This window comes from Thermobia domestica, chromosome 14 (assembly GCF_964235325.1).
Source record: "Thermobia domestica chromosome 14, izTheDome1.hap1.1, whole genome shotgun sequence".
NCBI classification, from domain to species: Eukaryota; Metazoa; Arthropoda; class Insecta; order Zygentoma; family Lepismatidae; genus Thermobia; species Thermobia domestica.
In genome coordinates, this window is record NC_137467.1 from 11,897,735 (window position 1) to 11,921,372 (window position 23,638).

Here is a 23,638-nt window from a genome sequence, read left to right on the forward strand (position 1 = left end):
TTTTTCGGCGATCCAATGTAAAATTTTAAGATCGTGGCCATTTTTTTGAAAACAGCAGTGAATAGAAAATTGTTGCAAGTTGAGACAATGACAATCTTGAAGTATAAATCACATTTTAACACTTTTACCCCAAAGACATTGAAATATTTTGATAAAACCCGAAAAAACCCATATGAGCCCAGGTGGGTTGGGTTTTTTCAAACCCTGTCATATGTCCAGTTTGGAATTGCCATTTCCACTTGAATCCCTTTCATCTATTCGTGGATCTGCTTGTCTGATTTTCCCTGAAGATGGAGGAACTTATTGACGCTCCGTGCCTCAAGCTTGCAACCATCGCATCTTCAGTGATTTACCTACAGAAAACTAACGAGTTCAGAATTTGCATGGTTAACAAACAAGGATCTAACTACAAAATGCATGTCCAAGGGGGAGGCAAGGGTGGATCCAATGGGGGGCTATAGGTTTCCCCCTCTTGACACTCAGATGTACACTGGATAAAATGGGCTTCAATCCTGCTTTACACTGGATAAAACGGCAAATTATGGTTTAGCCCCTCCGTGATCATATCCTGGATCCGCCACTGCACGAAATTTTTGATACCTCCTCGTACTTCTAGTCTTCGTACTTTTGACGTAACATTTACATAGTAAACACGCGCAAGTTTTATTATCTATTTGTTCCCATCTATAAAAGATAATGACTAACTATATTTCACAGGTTTCAAGTATTAACAACACTGTTTTACCGCATGTACACTTTTATTTCACATTTATTTTCCGATACACTTTATTCTTGACTTGCATCAACATTTTCTGTCTGAAGTCCCTTAAAAGTAGCCACAGGTACGTAAGTGACTAAAGTATACAGCTTATGGGGAGAATCTTCATCGTCGTTCCTCCGACGAGACAGTCGCACGCGGACACGGAATGGTACGTTCCTAGAAAGAAACAGAAAAAAAGTAGTAATTATTCATACATTCAAAGGTGTTCAGCAACCTAATCCTTACCAAAATACTGAATAAATCACGGGATGATTTCTTTGCGAGATTTTCTAGAATGTACAAAATACTACTTAGTAAATATTTTTGACGTTACGTTCGTTCTTGCCTGGTTCAAACTTGTAACCTTAAGCATTCTATTCTTATCCACATAAGGAATTAATGGAACAAGTATAAATACACCGTGTTTCAAAAAGAATCATCTGATTTTGGGCGGTAATAATCACGGAGCATGTGACGTGCCGGCAAGGAAATGAGTTGTTTGAATGGGCATGGCCTAGAGTTTCAGAAAATGGCCGTTAGGTGTCAATCAATGCGTCTTCAAGAGAACGCGTTTTGTGTGCTGCAGTTTGCAAAGACAGTCGTAATTTCGGTCTAGCGTGCTTTTCGTCGGCGTTTTGGCACTGATCCGCCTGCACCCTAAAACATTCATCGTTGGTATGCCCAATTTGTAGAGACATGATGCTTGTGCTATGACTGATCCAAATAGCAGCATTTTGTGGGGACAGAAACTTTCGGTAATATGTAATTGAAGAAGCAGTGGGGGGTATTGGCGGAAGTATGGTGACAGAAATTCTGTATTCAGTTGGAGATGCTTCAGAATTAATAGTTGCAGCACAAAACTCAAATACCAGTGAAAATAAAAGTGTCAAAGATATATTTTTAAAAAAATCATAAAACAATTAGTCATCTATGGGAATGCACTTGTATTATTAAAGTGAAAAGTATATATAAGTGCGCGGTCTTTCAAATGTTCAGTACCATAACCATAAAATTACTTTTATTTAATATATTTACGGCAAGGGCATAACACACACACACACACACACACACACACACATATATATATATATATATATATATATATATATATATATATATATATATAATATATATATATATATATATATATATATATATATATATATATATATATATATATATAATATATATATATATATATATATAATATATATATATAATATATATATATATATATATATATATATATTAAAAACAAAAAAAGGAAGAAAAAGTGCACAGATAAGGGTTATACAAATATAGTTTGTATTTATTTATTTATTTTTACACATACGTATAAGCAATGTAATAAATTGAGTTGTTACTGTCAATGCATCTTTGTATTCTGAATTGCACAATGTCACGGATAAAACTACAGGTAATTATTATTAAGCACACAATTGTATTGGAGACGACCGGTAATCATGAATATAATTAAGTATTATCTGTCTTCTCAAAACGTTGCAATATGGTACTACACTACGGTTTAGAGACAAGACACGTTTCTCTTAGAAACGTGGGTGGAGCTCACTAACCAAATACCGAAGTTGCCTATGACTTCCATACCGTACTGCAAGAGTCATCCATCTTCGGAACATTCCTACAATGCCCAGCTTCGCACCATCCTTGACCCAATCAAAGTGCAAAGGTAAGAGTCCAGGTCGGCCTTGCACTTCCGATGAAATTGCGGAAACAATTGGGCAAACGTTTGTGCGGAGTGCTGCTGCTCGTGGGCACATAGAGCATTCGTAATAGCATAGCTAAAACTAAGATTTTGTCAGTATTTTGCAATTTATCACATTTTTGTAGTGTGTTTTAATCAATACATATGGACTTAAAATCAGGTCATTTTTGAAACACACTGTATTCTTTCACCAAATGAATTTTTTTTCTTTATTACACACGGGAATGTTACAAATTTTCCATCTATGGTTGCGAAAGCGTAATCTATTTATTGTTTAGAGACTTGGATGCGCAGAAGCTTAGCTTAACAATACGAAGTGTGTTCAAAAAATGTTGTCCTGCGTAAACAAATTAAGTACGGGCGTCGTTCGTTGGTGGAGATATGTAATGACGAAACGACTTGAACACCACGTGTGCATCAACTTTCACCAAAAACTTTGCGATACGTAAGGAGACAATTCTCAAGATCCAACAGCTATTCGAGGACTGTCATGATCAACTCACGGATCAAAAAGTAGTGAAACAAAGATGGCTGCACATCAGTTAATAGTTTACCACATTCAGATAAACCTTCAACAAACCGAAATGACATTCAGAATCGTCGCATCGCAGATCAAGAACTTGTGACCGAGATGGGAGTAAGTATCGATATGCACAATTTTGACCGAAGGTTTGAGCTTGAAGCAAGTATCTGGGAAATTCGTGCTGAAACTACTTACAATGGAGCACAAACAACTCCAATCGACACTTTAAATATAACATATTCCCACCATTACTTGATGTTCATTTATTTCCGTCGAGTTCCAAACACATGAGGTACACATGGAACTTACAATGGTTGTTTATTTTGTGTATTGACTTCTTACAATGAAAGAGAGCATTGCAATTTTTGTTCAACTTTCTGAAAGAGAAAACTTTAAAGAGCAGATAGAACAAAGATAAGTAAGGGAGGGGAAACGTATTTACATTAAAATAAAGTGGAACATACACTAGCGTATGCTTTTCTTACCTAGCATTGTCCGGAACCGAAATATAAGTTTTAAAGGGGTTGCACTTATATTTAGAGCGGAAGTGACGAAATCACTTGTCTTATCCATTGGAAATGGCACGTAACATATTGGACAATGCACGAAATGACCAACTACTTTAATACCATGATTACTGGTGATGAGACGTGGGTTTATAGGTTTCATCCAGAAACAAAGATGCAATCCTCATAATGCACGGGAGGTCTGCAGCAATGTGATGCTGATAGTTTTCTTCGACTCTTGTGGAGTGGTAGAGCATGAACACGCTCCAGAGAACACAGCCAAAATCCCAGGGGGTCCTTCGCCGCCTTCATGATGCTGTACAACGCAAGCTATTGGATCTGTGAGCAGTGAAATCTTGGCAACTCGCCAATGCTGCTCACCTGATTCAGACTTCAGGTTTCCGTCATAGTGCATTTGACTTCTGGTTGTTCTCAAAGTTGAAAATGCCGCTGAAAGAGACCAATTTCACACCGGAGAAGATAGTATACGGAATTGACGTTCCAGCTGAACACCACTGTACAAGATATGAACCAAAAGTGTTTGCAAAAATGGCAAGAGCGCTGGAGTAAATGTGTGCATTCCCAAGGAGAATTACTGGAGAGATGAGTCCTGTATGTTATCTGAATAAATTTATTTTGCCGACCAAAGGTTCGATAATCTTTTGAACACACCTCGTAATAAACTTTAAAGTAAGTTTCCATACTAGAATCCTATCATTATTTTCGTGTTAAAAATATTACTTCAGTCTCGGGAATTGTTAACACTTTGTTCATTGCTTATAATCCTACGTACATACACTACAAGAAAAACAGAAATTCAGGTAAAATAATACACGACAAAGAAAATTCATATGTAAATTTTTCTAAAGCTAAGCAGATTTCATCTTCAATTCTCGTTAGTTAATATATAAGCTTTATATTTTTACTTAAATATTGAGTTGAGTTGATTTTAGTTACTTAAATATTATACACCGGTACTTTTAATTCCTGTGATTCTTCGAAGAAGTCTACCGAGGAAAAACAAATGTAAGTACAAGATGGCAAAAAAGTAAGTATACAGTAACGTACTGATCAGCTCAATGCATTTTATAACTTTTCTCATTGTTATCCATCAGGTAGACTTAGTTTCTTTATTATTTGTTCTTAATGTGTTTTTACTTACATCTTAAGCTCGGAAGACCTGAAGCAAATAAACCCATAAACTAGAATGTTGTACTTGATCAATGCAAGGGTGTATACTTACTTTTGGGCCATCCTGTATATGAGGCGTTCCGAGTAGTCAGGACACCCCCCCCCCATTTAGCCAAAGTAATAATAATAATAATGAGAGAAATTTCAACAGTAATAATAATAACGCATTGATAGAGGAAAGTTTTGTTCAAATCTTCCTTACTACTCCGAATGCCTCACATGTAGTACAGTGTAATGCGAAAACGAACTAAGCGTCATTTCCTTATTTTTACAAAACTTCTATAAAGTTCAGTCCAACAATACTGTAGCCATCAGTTAAAGTGACATTAATTCTTTTACGAAAAAGTATTGCACGTTTTCTCCTCATGTCGTTTTTGTGGAACATTCTAATGCGCATCAGGAACCATTAATCTGATTATCTAATTATGGCGCTTAGTTCGTTTTCACAGAACAGTATGAACGAATAAGCATATTCATTTTTTCTTTTTTAATGTTTTCCATCTGTTTTCGTTATTTTTTACTCAATTCCGATTGATTTGATTTGGAAGAACATTTGGCTGGGAAGTGCTTCAACAACGCCGACAAGGTGAAATGGCGGCTAGCTTGTATACCATGGGCATACAGAAAAAATAGCCATAGCGCTTATAAAAATGCATCGATCGAAATGGCAATTATGTGGAAACAGATAAATGTACAAGCGTTAAAATGGTGTAAACATTATTGAAAATAAACGTTTGCTTTTCTAAATCATGGAGAACCTTAATTTTGGGAGTAACGTCGTACTTGGAGGTTCCCTGGCATCCCATCTGTGTACTGCTGTGCACTTTTTCTATTTGAAGTTTTGTAATAACTGTTCATTTATTTATTTTTAAATTATGCCACTTTGGATCGCTTGGACCAAACTGATAAGTGACTTCGGAGATGCAATATGAAATATTATTAGTGAAGCAAGTAACTAGAACAGTTTTGAAGTCAGTTCAGAATAAATTACAGGCCTATTTAATTACCGTCACCAATTGTGCTTTGCTAATGATGTCAGACATCTATAAACACCACATTACAATTGAAATTAAAACACTGAAAGTTTGAAACATTTTTTGGTAAATTTAGTCCTGAAATAAGTTATTGGTGTTGACTTACACTACATTTGTGTATCAGAACAGAAAATATCTGTGTATTCCTGGGTTAAGCTGTTAGAAACTATTCCAAATAGGAGACAAACTCACCTAATTCCCTGTGACCAAACTTGCTTATTGAGACGAGTGTCAATTCTTACATCGGGAGTTCCCATTTGTTGAATAGCAAACTTGCGAATTTCTTTGATGGCTCGTGGAGCTCGCTTCTTGAATCCGATGCCATGCAACCGCTTGTGAAGATTAACTGTGTATTCGCGGGTTACAACTTCGTTGATGGCACTTTTGCCCTTCTTCTCGCCTTTCTGTTTAGCCATCTGAAATAGCCATTAAAAATAAATTTTAAAAAATATGCTCCTACAAACATTGATAATAAACTGAACAGAAATAATTATTATCAGAGAGACCTTGAACTTCACTCAAGTACCCGTATTATTAATTTATTCGCAGACGTTTCGATGACTGCTTGTGTCACCAGTATCACTGATAATTAGGAAATATTTAAACTCACTTGCGTACTCTAATAATGCTGAAAAGGAAGAAAAAAAATTACTAAACTTCAACAGAAAGACACAACTGAAATCTTCAGTACTCCAAGAAATCACTTGAACGTTGAACTCCTTCGTGGCTAAGCGGTTAGCGTACACGCCTTTGGCACTGGCTTTGGCGTGGGAGACCAGGCAAAAGCTCATGTGGTTCGGATTCCACGATAATCAACAGGTCCACGAATCATATAACCTCGCTGCTGAAAGAAATGTTAACACTCAAAATCACATCACTTGGGTGGTTGGTGAAATTCCGTGTCTCATAATCGTTTCCTCTTTTTATGTCTTTAATTAAAACGTTATTATTTTTTTGTTCACAATTTGTTAAAACATAATATTAATGCTGTCTAAGGCACGGTATCGGATCCACACATATGAAAGTTGTGGGTCCGATCGGACCTAAGTATGTGTCTTTTATGGGGAAGGGAGTAAGTTACAGTTGTATTGGCAACTCATACTCATTTGTTCGTTACTACACGTCAAAGTTAGCTTTCTGTACAGGATGTGGACGAATTCCTCTTGCTTTTAGTACTAGTAAGTTGTTTCTTTGTGCAAAACGAAGAAATATACACTGGACTAGATCTCTGATATAGTTTTAAAAAATTAATTTATTTCAAAATTTTAATTAGGCTATGCAGTTTGTTAAACAATACTGGCATCTTGTCAAAATAAATGAAGGGTAAGAAAAAAAAAAAAGAATGTCACAAAACTGTACTTTCGAGAAAACGACGTTTTAATATTGAAAACCGCGTACAAAATGAATAGGGTTAATCAAATCTTGTGTCCCTTTTCTTGGATATTTCTACATCTACGGATGCATGGCATATACGGTCAAACAGTACCAAGTCATCAGATGGGGCAAAGCACCCAAAAAAGCACATACATGGACATTCTTCATGATTTTTCCCCTTACCCTTCAAATTAGAATAAATAATGAATTCACTACTTTTAACATATCTTGCAAGAGGCAACACACAGGTCCGATCGGCCGTACATAAACAACAAAAACTTGTAACATGACATTCACCGCCCCCTAGTGGCGTTAACTAGCAACATCTGACACTCCAAGTACTCTAACGACAAAATCTACGAATTAGAAATTGTGTATCCGATCGGAATCACATTACAGCTAATATGTTAAATACCTTGTGAATGAAGAGTTCATTATTTAACCTTTTCGCTCCTGGGGTTACAAAGCACATTTCAGCTTTATCAGTTCAGTGTATTTTTAAAATATGTCTATCAGGTAGCAGGAAAAAAAGACAGGCATGTAAAATACATGGCAAATAAATCTTAAAAGCATTCTATATTAAGATGAATACATTTATTTACAGTGCCTTCCAAAAGTTCTGCAAAAAACTAAAAAGCTGTAACTTTGAAAATACTACTTACAATTTTGTATTTTGTTTGTCATCTTTAGTGGAAATGTTAAAATTTTTGTTGGCAACAATGAGCGGATGTAAACGTTGACGTCATAACCGCAAATCACGTAACAAAGATGGCGTCTACTCAAGAGAAAGTGCAGTGTGTGACGTGGTTTTGCGAGTTAAAATCCAGTGTTTTGGTGAGAAGAAAATTCCGACAAAAATATCAGAAACAACCACCCTTGTGAACCTGGCCCCCCCACATCTCGGTACAAACGATTTCCGCATATCAATAAAAAGTACTTCGTTTGTACCGGTTTGTACCGAAAATATTTTTGTTTGTACTGTACTGCAGTATGAGAAATTAAGAAAACAAAGTGGGGGGGCCAAGTTCACGCAGCCCCCCACATTGTCCTAGGATCGATTTAATTGGCTCATTTGAAAGATTTTCGTTTGTACCGGATTGTACCGTAGTTTGTTTCGTTTGTACCGTTCCCGATTATGAAAAATTAACGAAACAAAATGGGGGCCCAGATCAAAAAGGCCCCCAAATCACGACTTTATACACTGGGTACACATGATTTTTGTATGCGATATGAAAGTACGTGGTTAGTACCGGATTGTACCGCAATGAGTTTTAGTTTAACCATAATAGATTATGAAAAATTAAGAAAACAAAATTGGGGGGGCTGTGTGAACCTGGCCCCCCCACCACGTCGTACAAACGATTTAGTTGGCTCATTTGAAAGATTTTCGTTTGTACCGGATAGTACCGTAGTTTGTTTCATTTGTACCGTTCGCGATTATGAAAAATTAACGAAACAAAATGGGGGCCCAGATCAAGCAGGCCCCCAAATCACGACTTAATACACCGGGTACACATGCTTTTTGTGTGTCATATGAAAGTACTTTGTTAGTACCGGATTGTACCACAATGAGTTTAACCATAACAGATTATGAAAAATTAAGAAAACAAAATTGGGGGGGCTGTGTGAACCTGGCCCCCCCCACCACGTCGTACAAACGATTTAGTTGGCTCATTTGAAAGATTTTCATTTGTACCGGATTGTACCGTAGTTTGTTTCGTTTGTACCGTTCCCGATTATGAAAAATTAACGAAACAAAATGGGGGCCCAGATCAAACAGGCCCCCAAATCACGACTTAATACACCGAGTACACATGATTTTTGTATATCACATAAAAGTAGTTGGTTAGTACAGGATTGTACCACAAAGAGTTTTATTTTAGCCATAAAAGATTATGAAAAATTAAGAAAACAAAATTGGGGGGGCTGTGTGAACCTGGCCCCCCCACCACGTCGTACAAACGATTTAGTTGGCTCATTTGAAAGATTTTCGTTTATACCGGATTGTACCGTAGTTTGTTTCATTTCTACCCTTCCCGATTATGAAAAATTAATGAAACAAAATGGGGCCCAGATCAAGCAGGCCCCCAAATCACGACTTAATACACCAGGTACACATGCTTTTTGTATGTCATATTAAAGTACTTTGTTAGTACCGGATTGTACCACAATGAGTTTTAGTTTAACCATAACAGATTATGAAAAATTAAGAAAACAAAATTGGGGGGGCTGTGTGAACCTGCCCCCCCCCCCACCACGTCGTACAAACGATTTAGTTGGCTCATTTGAAAGATTTTCGTTTGTACCGGATTGTACCGTAGTTTGTTTCGTTTGTATCGTTCTGGATTATGAAAAATTAACGAAACAAAATGGGGGCCCAGATCAAACAGGCCCCCAAATCACGACTTAATACACAGAGTACGCATTACTTTTTATGCCACATAAAAGTACTTGGTTAGTACAGGATTGTACCACAAAGTTTTATTTTAGCAATAATAGATTATGAAAAATTAAGAAAACAAAATTGGGAGGCTGTATGAACCTGGCCCCCCACCACGTTGTACAAACGATTTAGTTGGCTCATTTGAAAGATTTTCGTTAGTACCGGATCGTACCGTAGTTTGTTTCGTTTTTACCGCCGTAGATTATGTTAAATTAACGGAACAAACTGGGGTTGCAATTCAAGCAAACATTCTAATCAAGTTTTGAAACACAGGATACATATGACTTTCGAGAAACTTGAATTTGTCATGACAGGTCAACCTGGCCCGCACATGTTTGTTTTCTTTCAATTCGAATCAAAGCGTCACCAAAAATTTGTACCAGTATGTATCAATTTATAGCAACAAAGTTAGAATTTGTACCGGCATCAATTTCGAGAAATTTGAATTTTTGATGGCAGGTCAAACTGATCCAGAAAACATATATTTTTTTCAATTCGAATGAAAACGGTACCAAAAATTTGTACCCAATATATGCCAATTTGTACCAGCAAAATAAGAATTTGAACTCTTACCAGGTTGTAGACGTTTGAATTTTTGTCAGTGGGTCAAGCTGGAACGCACTTTATTTTCTTTCTAATTCGAACCAAAAATTTGTACCCAATAAATATCAATTTTTACCACCAAAATTAAGATTTCTACCCCCACAAATTCCGAGAATTATGAATTTTTAATGGCGCGTCAGGCTGGGCTGGAGAACTTATTTTCCTTTTCAATTCGAATCAAAAAAACAACCAAAACTTGTATCCAATATGCACCAATCTGTACCACAAAAATTAGAAATTGTACCCCGAATATTTTTTGAGAAAATTGAACTTTTGTTGGGAAGTCAATCTAGTCAATCTGGACAGCACAAGTCATTTTTCGTCTCAATTCCAACTAAACCGGTACCAAAATTTGTACCCAATATATACCAATTTGTAGCACCAAAATTAGAATCTGTACTACCACCAATTTCGACAAACATGCATTTTATTGGCGGATTAAACTGACCCGCAGAACTTCTTTCTCCTTCGAATTTCAATCGAAACGGCACCAAAAATTTGTAACCAATATGTACTAATTTGTATTACGAAAATTACAATTTGATCCCCCATGAATTTCGAGAAATTTTAATTTTTGATGGCAAGTCAAACAGGCCCACACAACATATTTTTCTGTTCAATTCGAATGAAAACAATATCAAAACTTTGTAAGAATTTTTACTCCCACCAATTTCTTCAAATTTAAATTTTTGATGTGTCACACTGGCCCGCACAACTTTGTTTTTCTTTCCAATTCCAATCAAAGCGTTACCAAAAATTTGTACGCAATTTGTACCACAAAATTTAGATTTGTACTCCCACCAATTTTGAGAATTGTGAATTTTTGATGGCGGATCGAAGTTACCCTCATGACTTATTTTTCTTTACAATTCGAATCAAAACGTGGCCAAAAATTTGTAGCAGATCTGTACCAATTCGTATCGCTAAAATTAGAATTAGAATCCGCATCAATATCTAGAAATTTTAATTTTTGATGGAGGTCATGCTGGCTTGGGCAACTTATTTTTCTTTCAAATTCGGATCAACACGGTATCAAAAAAATTGTAGCCAATATTTAGGAATTTGCAGTATCAAAATTAGAATATATATCCCCACCAATTTCGAGAAATACGAATTTAAATATGCGGGTTTAATTGATCCGCACAACTTATTTGATTTTAAAGTTCGAATCAAAATTGTACCAAACACCTGTACCCTATATGTACCGATTTGTACCGCCAAACTTAAAATCTGTACCCTCACTAATTTCGAAAAAAAAAGAGAAATTTTCACATATAACAGGTGAAGCAGATCCGAAGAACTCTTTTCCCTTCCAATTCGAATCAAAATGGCAACAAATGTTGGTACCCAATATGTACCAATTTGTACGACGAAAATTAGAGTTATACTCCAACTAATTTCGAGAAATTTGAATTTTTGTGGTGGTAAAAGTTCTCCTCCACTGTTTTTTTCATTCTAGTTCGAATCAAAACGGTACCAAAAATTTGTACCCTATATATAGAAATTTGTATCAACAAAATTAGAATTTCTACCCCCACTAATTTCGAGAAATTAGAATTTTTGATGGCGGGCCAGGTTGATGACAAGCTGGGCCGGACAACACATTTTCATTAAAATTAGAATCAAAACGGTACCAAATATTTGTACGATATGTACCAATTTGTACCACCAAAATTAGAATTTGTACCTCCACCAATATCAAGAAATTTGAATTTATGTTGGCGGTTCAAGCTGGCCTGCACAACTTGTTTATCTTTCTAATTCGAATCAGTACAGTATCAAAATTTTGTACTCAATATGTACCAATTTGTACCACCAAAATTAAATTTGTATCCCCAGTTATTTCGAGAAATTTGAATTTTTGGTGGCAACGTCAAGCTGGCCCCCACAACTTATTCTCTTTCCAATTCGGATCGAAATGGTATCGAAAATATGTACCTCATATGTACCAATTTGTACCACAAAAATTAGAATTTGTGCAACTACCAATTTTGAGAAATTTGAATTCTCAATACTCGATCCAACTTGACGTCGAAACCTGGCTCGCCCAACACATTTCTTTTATTAATTCGAATCAAAATGTTACCAAAAATTTGTGCCAAATAGATATGTTTGCGCCATCTATAAACACCGAAGACAAAATTATTTTAATATTTTTCTACGGTGTACCAAATGTTAGAAAGAATAAAGGAAAGCATTATCACAAAACAAGTTGTTGGGTAGGCGGCAGATTAAATGGATAGCATTGGCATTTGTACAACTTGGTTTGGGGAGAGAGAGTCAAACATCTACATATGTTGATGACTCCAAAATATTTATGAGCGAGTGATTTTTTTCCCCAACCATTTGTGAAAATGGACAATATTAATTTTTATTATAGAACTCATTCAGAGGATCAGTTCTGTGAAGTCATCTCTATCCACTCATATCTCCGTTTCGAAAACAGTCTAAATTCTAATTTTGCTTATACAAATTTTTACAAATTCAGTTACCATCAATAATACACTCCAGAGTTAAAATGTTTAATGGAAATAGTAACAAATTCCTTTGCGAAGTAGTGATGTCGAATTTTAAAAAAATGTGTTTCTCTGGTTTACCTTGAGATCAAATAGATAAACATATTTGAGTAAGCATTTCAGATTTATTGAATTGGTGCAGGTACAATGTAATTTTTTTTTTTGTTACAAATTGTCTAAAAAAATTTGGACAATTTTCATATGAATTCTGAATAAGCCTTTGGCCTGAAAGAGTTGACTTGGTGATAAATTTTCCGTTCGTTGAATAACAATTTCTTTATTCATACATGATTTTGCTCATGCAAATCATAAGCAAATTTTCCGCTCTGCTTTTATGAATTGCGGGGAAATTTGGTTGCACGTTCTCGTTCGAATCGAATACTATTTTGATTGAATACAAAAAAAAAAAAAAAAAAAAAAAAAAAAAAAAAAAAAAAAAAAAAAAGGATTGCCATGCCCAGGAAGACTGCAATGAAAATTTAAATTTCTAGAAATTGGTAAGGCTGGAAATTCTAATTTTGAGAGTACAAACTGGTACTTACTTGGCACAAACTGTTGGTAACATTTTAAACCGAATTCGTAAACCAAATGTGTTGCGCGAGCCAAGTTTCGACGTTAAGTTGGCTCCAGCATTGAAAATTCAAATTTCTCCAAATCGGTAAGGGTACAAATTCTAATTTTAATGGTAGAGATTGATACATATCGAGTACACATTATTGGTACCGTTTTCATTCGAATTGCAAAGAAAAATAAGTTACGCGGGCCAGTTTCACCCGCCACCAAAAATTATAATTTCTCGAAATTAGTGGGGGTACAAATTCTAATTGCGGCGGTACAAATTGGTACATATTTTGTTCAAATTTTTGGTGAGGTTTTTAGTCGAATTTGAAACAAAAATAAGTTGGCCGACCAGTTTGACCTGCAATTAAATTCATATTTCTTGAAATTGGTTGCTGTACAAATTCTAGTTTTGGTGATACAAGTTGTTACATATTGGCTACAAGTTTTTGGTACAGTTTTGATTCGAATTTGGAAGAAAAAAGTTGTGTGCTCGCCAGATTGACCTCCTAACAAAAATTCAAATTTCTCGAAATTGGTGAAGGTACAAATTCTTATTTTGGTAGTTCAAATTGGTACATAATGGGTAAAAATTTTTGTAAGGTTTTAGATTCAAATTGGAAAGAAAGTGTTTGTGAGTCAATTTGAACCGCCATCAAAAATTCAAGTTCCTCGAAATTGGTGGGGCTAGAAATTCTAATTTTTGTTGTAAAAGTTGTACATATCGGGTACAAATTTTTGAACAATTTTGATTCAAATTGGAAAGAAAAATAAGTTGTGTGGGCAAGTTTGACCTGCCAACAAAATTCTGTCTGACGTGACCTGCCACGCTCCACGAAATTTCTTGGGATATAAATTCTAATTTTGGTGTTACAAATTGGTACACATTGGGTACAGAGTTCTGATACCGTTTTGATTTGAATTGGGAAGAAAAAGTGTACAAGCTTACTTGACTCGCCATTAAAAATTCAATTCTTGCGAAATTGGTGAGGGTGCAAATCATAGTTTTGGAGGTACAAATTGGTACATATTGTTTACAAAGTTTTAGTACCGTTTTCATTCGAATTGAAATAAAATGTGTTGTGTAGACCAGTTGACGTCATATTGATCCTCCATTACATCCCAATTTTGTCGAAATAAGTAGTGTGTACAAATTCTAATTTTCGTGGTACAAGTGGGCGCATAGTGGGTACAATTTTCTGGTACCGTTGTGATTCGAATTTGAAAGGAAAATAAGTGGTGCAATCCAGTTTGACCCGCCATCAAAACTAAAATTTCTCGAAATTGGTGGAAGTATAAGTTCTAATTTGGTGGTACAAATTGGTAAATATGGGTACCAATTTATGGTGCCATTTTGATTCGAATTGGAAAGAAAAAGAGTTGTGCGGCTTTGCTCCACCCGTTACTGGTATCAAAAATCAAATCTTTTTCGAAATTGATGAGGGTACAAACTTTAATTTTGGCGTTACAAATTTGTACATATCGGGTAAAAATATTTGATACCGTTTGGATGTGAATTTTAATGAAGCATAAGTTGTGCGGGCCAGTTTAACCCACAAACCTAAATCTAGATCAAACTAAAATCATTGTCTTACATTCCGCTACTAACCAAGTACTTTCATATGACATACAAAAATCATGTGTACCCGGTGTATTAAGTCGTGGTTTGGGGGCCTGTTTGATCTGGCCCTCAATTTTGTTTCGTTAATTTTTCATAATCCAGAACGGTACAAACGAAACAGACTACGGTACAATCCGGTACAAAGGAAAATCTTTCAAATGAGCCAACTAAATCGTTTGTACGACGTGGTGGTGGGGGGGGGGGCAGGTTCACACAGCCCCCCAATTTTTTCTTAATTTTTCATAATCTGTTATGGTTAAACTAAAACTCATTGTGGTACAATCCGGTACTAACAAAGTACTTTCATATGACACACAAAAAACATGTGTACCCGGTGTATTAAGTCGTGATTTGGGGGCCTGCTTGATCTGGGCCCCCATTTTGTTTCGTTAATTTTTCATAATCGGGAACGGTACAAACGAAACAAACTACGGTACAATCCGGTACAAATGAAAATCTTTCAAATGAGCCAACTAAATCGTTTGTACGACGTGGTGGGGGGGCCAGGTTCACACAGTCCCAAAATTTTGTTTTCTTAATTTTTCATAATCTATTATGGCTAAAATAAAACATTCCGGTATTAACCAACTACTTTTATGTGATATACAAAAATCATGTGTACTCGGTGTATTAAGTAGTGATTTGGGGGCCTGTTTGATCTGGGCCCCCATTTTGTTTCGTTAATTTTTCATAATCCAGAACGGTACAAACGAAACAGACTACGGTACAATCCGGTACAAACGAAAATCTTTCAAATGAGCCAACTAAATCGTTTGTACGGCGTGGTGGTGGGGGCCAGGTTCACACAGCCCCCCCCAATTTTGTTTTCTTAATTTTTCATAATCTATTATGGTTAAACTAAAACTCATTGCGGTACAATCCGGTAATATCCACGTACTTTCATATCGCATACAAAAATTATGTGTACCCAGTGTATAAAGTCGTGATTTGGGGGCCTGTTTAATCTGGGCCCCCATTTTGTTTCGTTACTTTTTCATAATCGGGAACGGTACAAACGAAACAAACTACGGTACAATCCGGTACAAACGAAAATCTTTCAAATGAGCCAACTAAATCGTTTGTATGACGTGGTGGGGGGGCCAGGTTCACACAGCCCCCCCAATTTTGTTTACTTAATTTTTCATAATCTATTATGGCTAAAATAAAACTCTTTGTGGTACAATCCGGTACTAACCACGTACTTTCATATCGCATACAAAAATCATGTGTGCCCAGTGTATAAAGTCGTGATTTGGGGGCCTTTTTGATCTGGGCCCCCATTTTGTTTCGTTAATTTTTCATAATCGGGAACGGTACAAACGAAACAAACTACGGTACAATCCAGTACAAACGAAAATCTTTCAAATGAGCCAATTAAATCGATCCTAGGACAATGTGGGGGGGCTGCGTGAACTTGGCCCCCCCACTTTGTTTTCTTAATTTCTCATAATGCAGTACAGTACAAACAAAAATATTTTCGGTACAAACCGGTACAAACGAAGTACTTTTTATTGATATGCGGAAATCGTTTGTACCGAGAGTTGGGGGGGCCAGGTTCACAAGGGTGAAACAACCACCTGCAGGTTCAAGTATCAAGAGATGGTACGATAAGTTCCCAGCTACCGGAAGTGTCTTGGACTTGCCTCGTAGCGGAAGGCCAACAACCAGTATTGATGTGATTCAGTCCATGCAGGAAAGCGTGTTGCGAAGTCCAAAGAAATCGTTGAAACGCAGATCCTTGGAGCTGCGAGTGCCAATGACAACGCTACACAATATCGTTCGTAAAAAAAAAAATAAAGGTAGGGCCTTGCAAGTTGAAACTTGTACAGGAATTGACGGAAGAAGACTGTGAGATAAGAAGTGAGTTTTGTGAAATGCCATTCTTGGATTCCCGAAAAGACTTCAGCAATGTTTGGACGTAAATGGTGCTCAGCTGGAAGTTTGGCGTTGAAAAAATTCTTGGAAACAAAATTTCAGACTTTCTTACAAGTCCACTAAAAGCTTTGTACAAATACAATAAATTGTTACAAAGTTACAGCTTTTTACTTTTTTGCAGGACTTTTGGAAGACCCTGTATATAGCTGGATGGAGTTGCTAAAATATTGCCAAGCCAGTCTCGGGGTCTTGACTTGATCACGGTGTCTACTAAAATGTCAAAATGGTATTTCGTGACTTTTATTTACCAAACCATAAAATTTCCTAACATTCTCCAAGTACGAATTTGGGCAAATTTTCATATATGCGATAGAAGCATACTTTGGTTGCGATTTGGTAGCGTCTAAAGCCGATCATAAGACATGTTTGGTGGTGAATTTTGACGTTCTATAGAAAAAAAAAAAAAATCCGGTCTGCACTTATATTTGTACAGATATATTTAAAAAAAAAAAAAATCGTGACCTAAAAGCTAAATTTCATGACTTTCGTAACCGATAAAATTGACCCTGTTGATAAAATGGAGTCATTAAATTTTCTACTTAAATCCCTATTCCCACTTAAAATATGGGTCATTCTACGTCAGTTCATCCAGGCCATTTAACCCATTATCTTAGATTTTCATTAAACTTCTGACATGAAATAATTCCAACATTTTCAATTCAGAGTGCAGTCTCAAAGCAGAATCTCGGAAGCTGTGTACATATGCTATTTTCCGAAACTGATCGTCTCTAACTCCAAACCTATTTGGTCCAAAGAGGAAACACTTCACACATTAACCCTTGTACTACTAACAAGTGACATAAGTTTCATGAAAATCTGATAGTGAAAAAGGGATGACATTAATGGATGTGTGCATCAATGAAGTTCAACTGTTGAACGAGGGTCATAACAAAGTTCGGTGAAAATGTCTGTTGCACCAACAACATTCAAGGGTAATTCTCTTGTCAAATAGTGGATAAACTTGGTGGTTTAAACTTCGTTGATCTAAGATAGTCTGTTTACATTCAATAATGTCTTTGTATTTTTCCACAAACGAAATTACATTCCTCGTGTTAGGAAAAATGTTTTGCTCGTGGTTTCATTACTTTTTCCATCATAATTACGATCAATGAAATTAGACTACTCACAACTCTGTGCACACAATCTCGAAAGGCGAAAAGATAGGCACGCGGTATGCTTTCTTCATTTGTTACTTTGTTAAACGAAGATTCGAGACAAAAGACGACAACCAATCAAGAGTCGATTTTACAAATTGAACGAAGTTTACTTAAACGAGATGTGCTGAACTTCGACTATCAATGGTGCAACAAAAGTCCTGGAATCACGTTTAAACTTCGTTGGTGCATACGGCTGTTAGCTGGATGATTTGACGTAGAATGACTTACACTATGTAGGCGTTCATGTCCTATTGTACACTGAAACTAAGAAATTCCCTTGCCGCACATAGGGAATCCTTGAAGCCTCATCTGAGTTTTTCGTGAGAGATACTTTGCACCAGATTCGATTTCTAGAAAGTAAACACTTTTGTAGATTAACAAAGAGATGGGTAATTTTATTTAAAATAGGACCCTTATTGCACTCCGGATTCAAATGTAGCACGGTTAATCGGAATTTAACCCAAGGCACTAAGTAACATGACGAACACAGTGTATTTCCACTGTCCTCGCCCACGCGGGAGCCCAGTAGCTTTGCACCACTCAGACTCGCCCAAATAGCATTCGTGACTTTTAGTGACCACGCAGCAGTTTATGTCTTTTTATTTTCTATTTCTTTATTTGTTTTGCACTCTAGTATGTACGGTAAATGTGTGAACACTGTATATATACGCAAATCATGGAAGGATTCTAATTTTTCAACAATTACTTCTGGTTACTCTGTTGAACTTCATCTAGTGGGTTTTTGGTCAAGTTTATGCACACCACATTTTGCAAAATTTACAAGCAAAATTATTTACTCTGTATACAAGCGACAGAATTAAAAAGTACCTTATACAGTTGGTTAAGAGTGCACTTTGTGCAGAACATTCATAGGAACTAACACTTACACGAGCCCTGTGGAGCTTCGCTCGCTCAGCTATGTTTTGTGAAGTAAGTAACTCTGGAGATCTTATTTTTGCAAGATTGGGAGAGAAACTAAAAGATACCCAAAAATCACTTGTTCTGTACAAAGTGCACTCTTACCCACAGTTGTATTTTATATTTACAAACGTAGGATTCCTAGTGTACAGTCATTACGTGCTATACGGCAGTTAAAATAAGAGAGTGCATATGATAGACTATTAGATACTACTTTCCGCAAGCGAACTATTTCTGCTCAGTATATAAGAGATGTTACCGATACTAGAGTGAAAACCGTCACAAGGGCCACAAAACTAGTTTCATTGCAAAAAGACAAGTGTTATCGCGCCTGCACACCACCTTTGTCCTGCCCTAACTCTGTTAGATAATTATCATGCTTTTTAGTGGCCACCAAGCACAGATTGGTTTGTTTTTTGCACTATAGTTTTGTATGATATATCTGTATACGTTGTATTTCTACACAAATCGGAAAAGAATTGTAATTTTTCAACAATAACTCCTAGTGGTCCTCTTGAATTTCGTGAATGCTACGTCAGATATAGTAATGTCCCTAGCGCTATCTACTGGTAGGCAATAAGAAAATTACTTCAAGAATTATAACGCGTCCTTTGAGCGCAGATGTTTTGTCCAAGTTTAGAAATTTTACTGGAAAGGAAAAATAATGGACATAGGGCAATATTTCATTTATCATTTCTTGTAAACAATAACGATTTCGTATGCTTCCTTATCACCACGTGAAAGAGCACATCATGCGACATTTACAAGTATAAAAACACAATTTCGAAAAAAACTGGACTTAGAACCTTTGCTCTCTAAGGACGCGATAATTTTTCAATAATTATTTCGAGTGGTATGCCTTAACTCGACCTGTACGCTAATACTGGTATTGCATGTTGCCAAGTGCAAATAGTTTCTAGAAGAAAATTAGCGAACCAGAACCAAGAAGGTTGCAATTTTCCCCAGACAAGTCCAGCTTGTTTTTTAAACACACACACACACACAAACATTATATATATATATATATATATATATATATAGTGGCGTACTTAAGGGAGGAGCTTCCGGACTTAAGCCCCTTCCCCCAGAAATTTTATTTACCATCGTAAAGTAAATGAAATAACTTGCAGGATTTTTACATTTCCAGGATTATATAAATATATATAGTGGCGTGTTTACGATTTTGTTTCGGGGCTGGGGTGGGGGGGGGCGCTTTGCTAACTTTATTCCTGGAAATGTGAAAATTCTGCAAGTTATTACATTCACTTTAAAATAGTAAATAAAATTTCGGGAAGGGGAACTTAAGTCCGGAAGCTCCTCCGTTAAATACGCCAGGGGGCGGATCCAGGACATGATCAAGGGAGGGGCTAAACCATATTTTGCTGTTTTATCCAGTGTAAAGTAGGATTGAAGTCCATTTTATCCCGTGTATATCTGAGCGTCAAGGGGGGGGGGGGCTATAGCCCCCTTAGATGCGCCACTATAAATATATATATGTATGTGTGTGCAAAAAGAAGCTCCACAGCTGATAGAAAAATGTGTCACAATATTTTGGGAACAAGTTTTTCACATTAAAATGCAAGACAAAGTCTCTTGCATATTGTTGAAATCTGCGTCGTATAAGAGTGACAGGGGTACCAACTTGGAATCCAAACTCCAATCGTGACAATTGGAATGGACAGAAATATGTGCACATAAATGCACAATGCAAGAGAACTTTCTTCTTTTGATGTTATGAATCACCTCCCGAACTACGTGCATATCTTTACATTCCGGGAGTATGTTTAGTAAAAAACGGGTCCAGAAGCATGTAAAAAACACTTAAAATTTACAGAAGAAATGAATGATGCAAGCACTTAGACGTAACATAACGTAACCAAATCTAACCTAATCTAGCAAACTAACCTGATATTAGTAGAAATAAGCGAAATTCTATTATGTTTTGGGAAAACTATGCGGGACCTCTTCACTAATATAACAAACTAATTTAACATACCCTACACTAACCGATTGTGCACAGAAAATATCACAATTGTAACATTTTTTAGAGAAAAGAGGTGCACTCCTCCTGCTAAGCATAGGTCATATTCCGTTCTAATTCACACGATTGGAATATGAATCCGACAAGTGCTATGAAAAGTCGTATCAATGTAAAAATCCACCTGCTTTCACGACTGACCATACGCGTGCACCCACCGTCGCTGACGCGCCTGCTCATTTCGGATGCACCCGGCACATCAGCTTTGCCCTGCCCGACTCGTTTACACAGCGTTCGTGGGTTTTTATGGCCATGTAGCACAGGTTGGTTTGCATTTTTGCGCTGTAGTTTTCGCGGCATACAGCCAAACGCCTTATTCATACGCAAATAATAATTTTCTATTCTAAGTTGTAAAAGTCTACCCTACTGTGTTTTTAAGTCAACTGTCCTGTAACTCAACTCAACCTAATCAAATGCAGTACATTTTTTTTTCGTGTTGTCCAGCGATACAACACACAACACTAAATATATGTAAACAGTCTCTGAATTCGTCCACTTGTTCATTTGAAAAACAAGTTTTACAGTAATAATAGCTGCTAGATATGCGAAGCGTTTAGTAATACAAATAGGTACACACACAGGAAATGCGGTGAACAGTCTTGTTACCATACGTGTGTTGTTACCAGTGTCTGCATTAATTCAGGCATCCTACGACAGCGTAGTCCCATAAAGACATTCCGTATTTTCATATGAAGTCGGAAACAATACTCAGTATAGGTTAGAGGTTATAAGAAATGAATGCTTAAATGCTATTCTAAATAGAAAAATGGCATTTGAATATAGGTACAAAACTTCATAAAACCCAATTTTGTCCAATTAAAGTCATAAAAAAGAAGTCGGGTTTCTTCACAATCTTGATAATTACAATAAATGTCGACTGGGTAGCACAACCTGTACAATGCATCTTTATCATTACGCTAAATTTACACGTTACTTCTAGTTACATCTTGATACCAAAACGCAAATAATCAGCATATTTACTCATCAGTAATCTATTTCTCAAAACAAAAATTCCCGTAATGTTATTTGCACATCGTAAAAAGAACTAGAAATACTGTATCTTCTAAATGCTAATGGTGATACACCTAATTTCTCATTATTTTGTAATATATATAATTGTGTAATATTTGATTTTGAAAGTTTTTACACTAATTTTACAAGTTTAATCATTTTGAGAAAATATGCCCTACTCCTTTCACACTATCAACAAGCAAGTTCACGTCAGCATGTTACTATTTTACAGCAGCCTACTTCAATATCGAACATAACCTTTATGTAATAATAACTTAATTTACACCTTATTTAAGCTACAACGTACATCTGTACACTCACTTACCCTTAAATTACACGGATGCTCACAGATATATTATTATTTTAATTTCGCCAGAATATATCCAGCACACACACACGACAGTCGACTGATAGAAAGAACAGTGTTACCAGATACAAACTTGCTTTGGGAGACATAATACTTTAATCGAAAGTACTACTTGAATTTTAATTTATTTCACTTTACATTATCTATAATTCCTATATTCAACGGTAATTGACTAATAATATTAATTGAACACAAAGTAATTTCATAGTATTGTACTAACATATGTTTCATAGCTGATTCCATAATAGAGAAAATAGCAAAACCAACAGAGACATATGAAACGTCGATATACAAGGTGTTTCAAAACAACATCGACAACGTTTGGGAGGCGATTCCTGACACCAAGATAAGGCAAAAAGTATAGACCAACTTGGGTGCACAAATGCTTCCTTTCGGAGTTACAAGCTGCCGAAAACTAAAAAAAAATGAACTTTGAAGGCCCATAGCTCCGAAACTATGGGACCTACCGTAGTCGGGTCATGACTTTATTTAAGAACTAATACGTGCTCCTTCAGGGCCGTACTGTAACCCAGGGGCCCACCGGGAAAGTACTTTCTAGGGGGCCCACTCACATGTACGTACTGTCCCCTCACCCGACAGTAAAAGGGAGTCGTGAGTGTTACTCGGGTCAAGCAGGCACGTAGCCAAGGGGGGGTCCGGACCCCCCCTTCGAGACCAGAAATGAAAAAACTTAAGGAATGATTAAACAAAATTAAATGAGAAAAAGAAGGATCAGCGTTAAAAATAAATTAAGCTTTTGGTTACTCTTTTTTATGAGGAAATTTGTATTACTTGCAATACATGGTTGCGAGGTGAGCGATATATCCTGGAAGAGTCAGGGAATTTGAAATTCCTAGAAAAGTTGCGGAATTCTCAGAATTTCTGCTACTAGTCAGGGAGATTTCAAGCTTCCGAAAGCATAGTGCCGTTGTGTAACAGCGTGTACATTTTTTATCATAATTTTTCGTCATCGCATCCTTGCAATATCAAACATGTTATTTCAAAAACATATTTCTACTGCTCCTTTAACCTGTTATTTGAAACAGACAGTAGTTGACGTAATAATAAAAACAAAAATATATGTGGAAAGAAAGTTATGTTAACATTTGATTCAACAGAAAAAGGAACGCAGATATTGCAAAATATTTTACAAGACATTATTGAGTATATAGGCCTACTTTTTATAATAGTGAATATATACTTTTTATAATAGTTGAGGTCATAATGAAAGGAAAATTGTTATATTTGAATAAACAGAGGGAGGATGTAAATATTGTATAATCTTTTTCGATACTTTTTTTTTTATTTTACTCGAGATTTCTTCATATTTTATTAAAATACTTACCAACCTATCCTCACA

The 23,638-nt window shown here is 36.2% G+C and overlaps 1 protein-coding gene across 1 annotated transcript; it reads right to left on the reverse strand.

The window, feature by feature from the left end:
- Positions 1-739: 739 nt before the first annotated feature.
- RpL31 (ribosomal protein L31) lies at positions 740-22,394 on the reverse strand. Its single transcript, XM_081737708.1, has 3 exons — positions 22,237-22,394; positions 5,930-6,153; positions 740-937 (listed from the first exon to the last, which is right to left on the reverse strand). Exons 2-3 carry the CDS (start codon positions 6,151-6,153, stop codon positions 787-789), a joined length of 375 nt encoding a protein of 124 aa, XP_081593834.1. The 5' UTR covers positions 22,237-22,394; the 3' UTR covers positions 740-786.
- Positions 22,395-23,638: the final 1,244 nt, after the last annotated feature.

Bases quoted from the DNA above. Each gene is read 5' to 3' on its own strand.
- RpL31 (XM_081737708.1), bottom strand. From the start codon at position 6,153: ATGGCTAAACAGAAAGGCGAGAAGAAGGGCAAAAGTGCCATCAACGAA. The intron at 938-5,929 runs GTGAGTTTGTCT...GTTTCTTTCTAG, and splicing joins GTTTGGTCACAGGGAATTAG to GAACGTACCATTCCGTGTCC.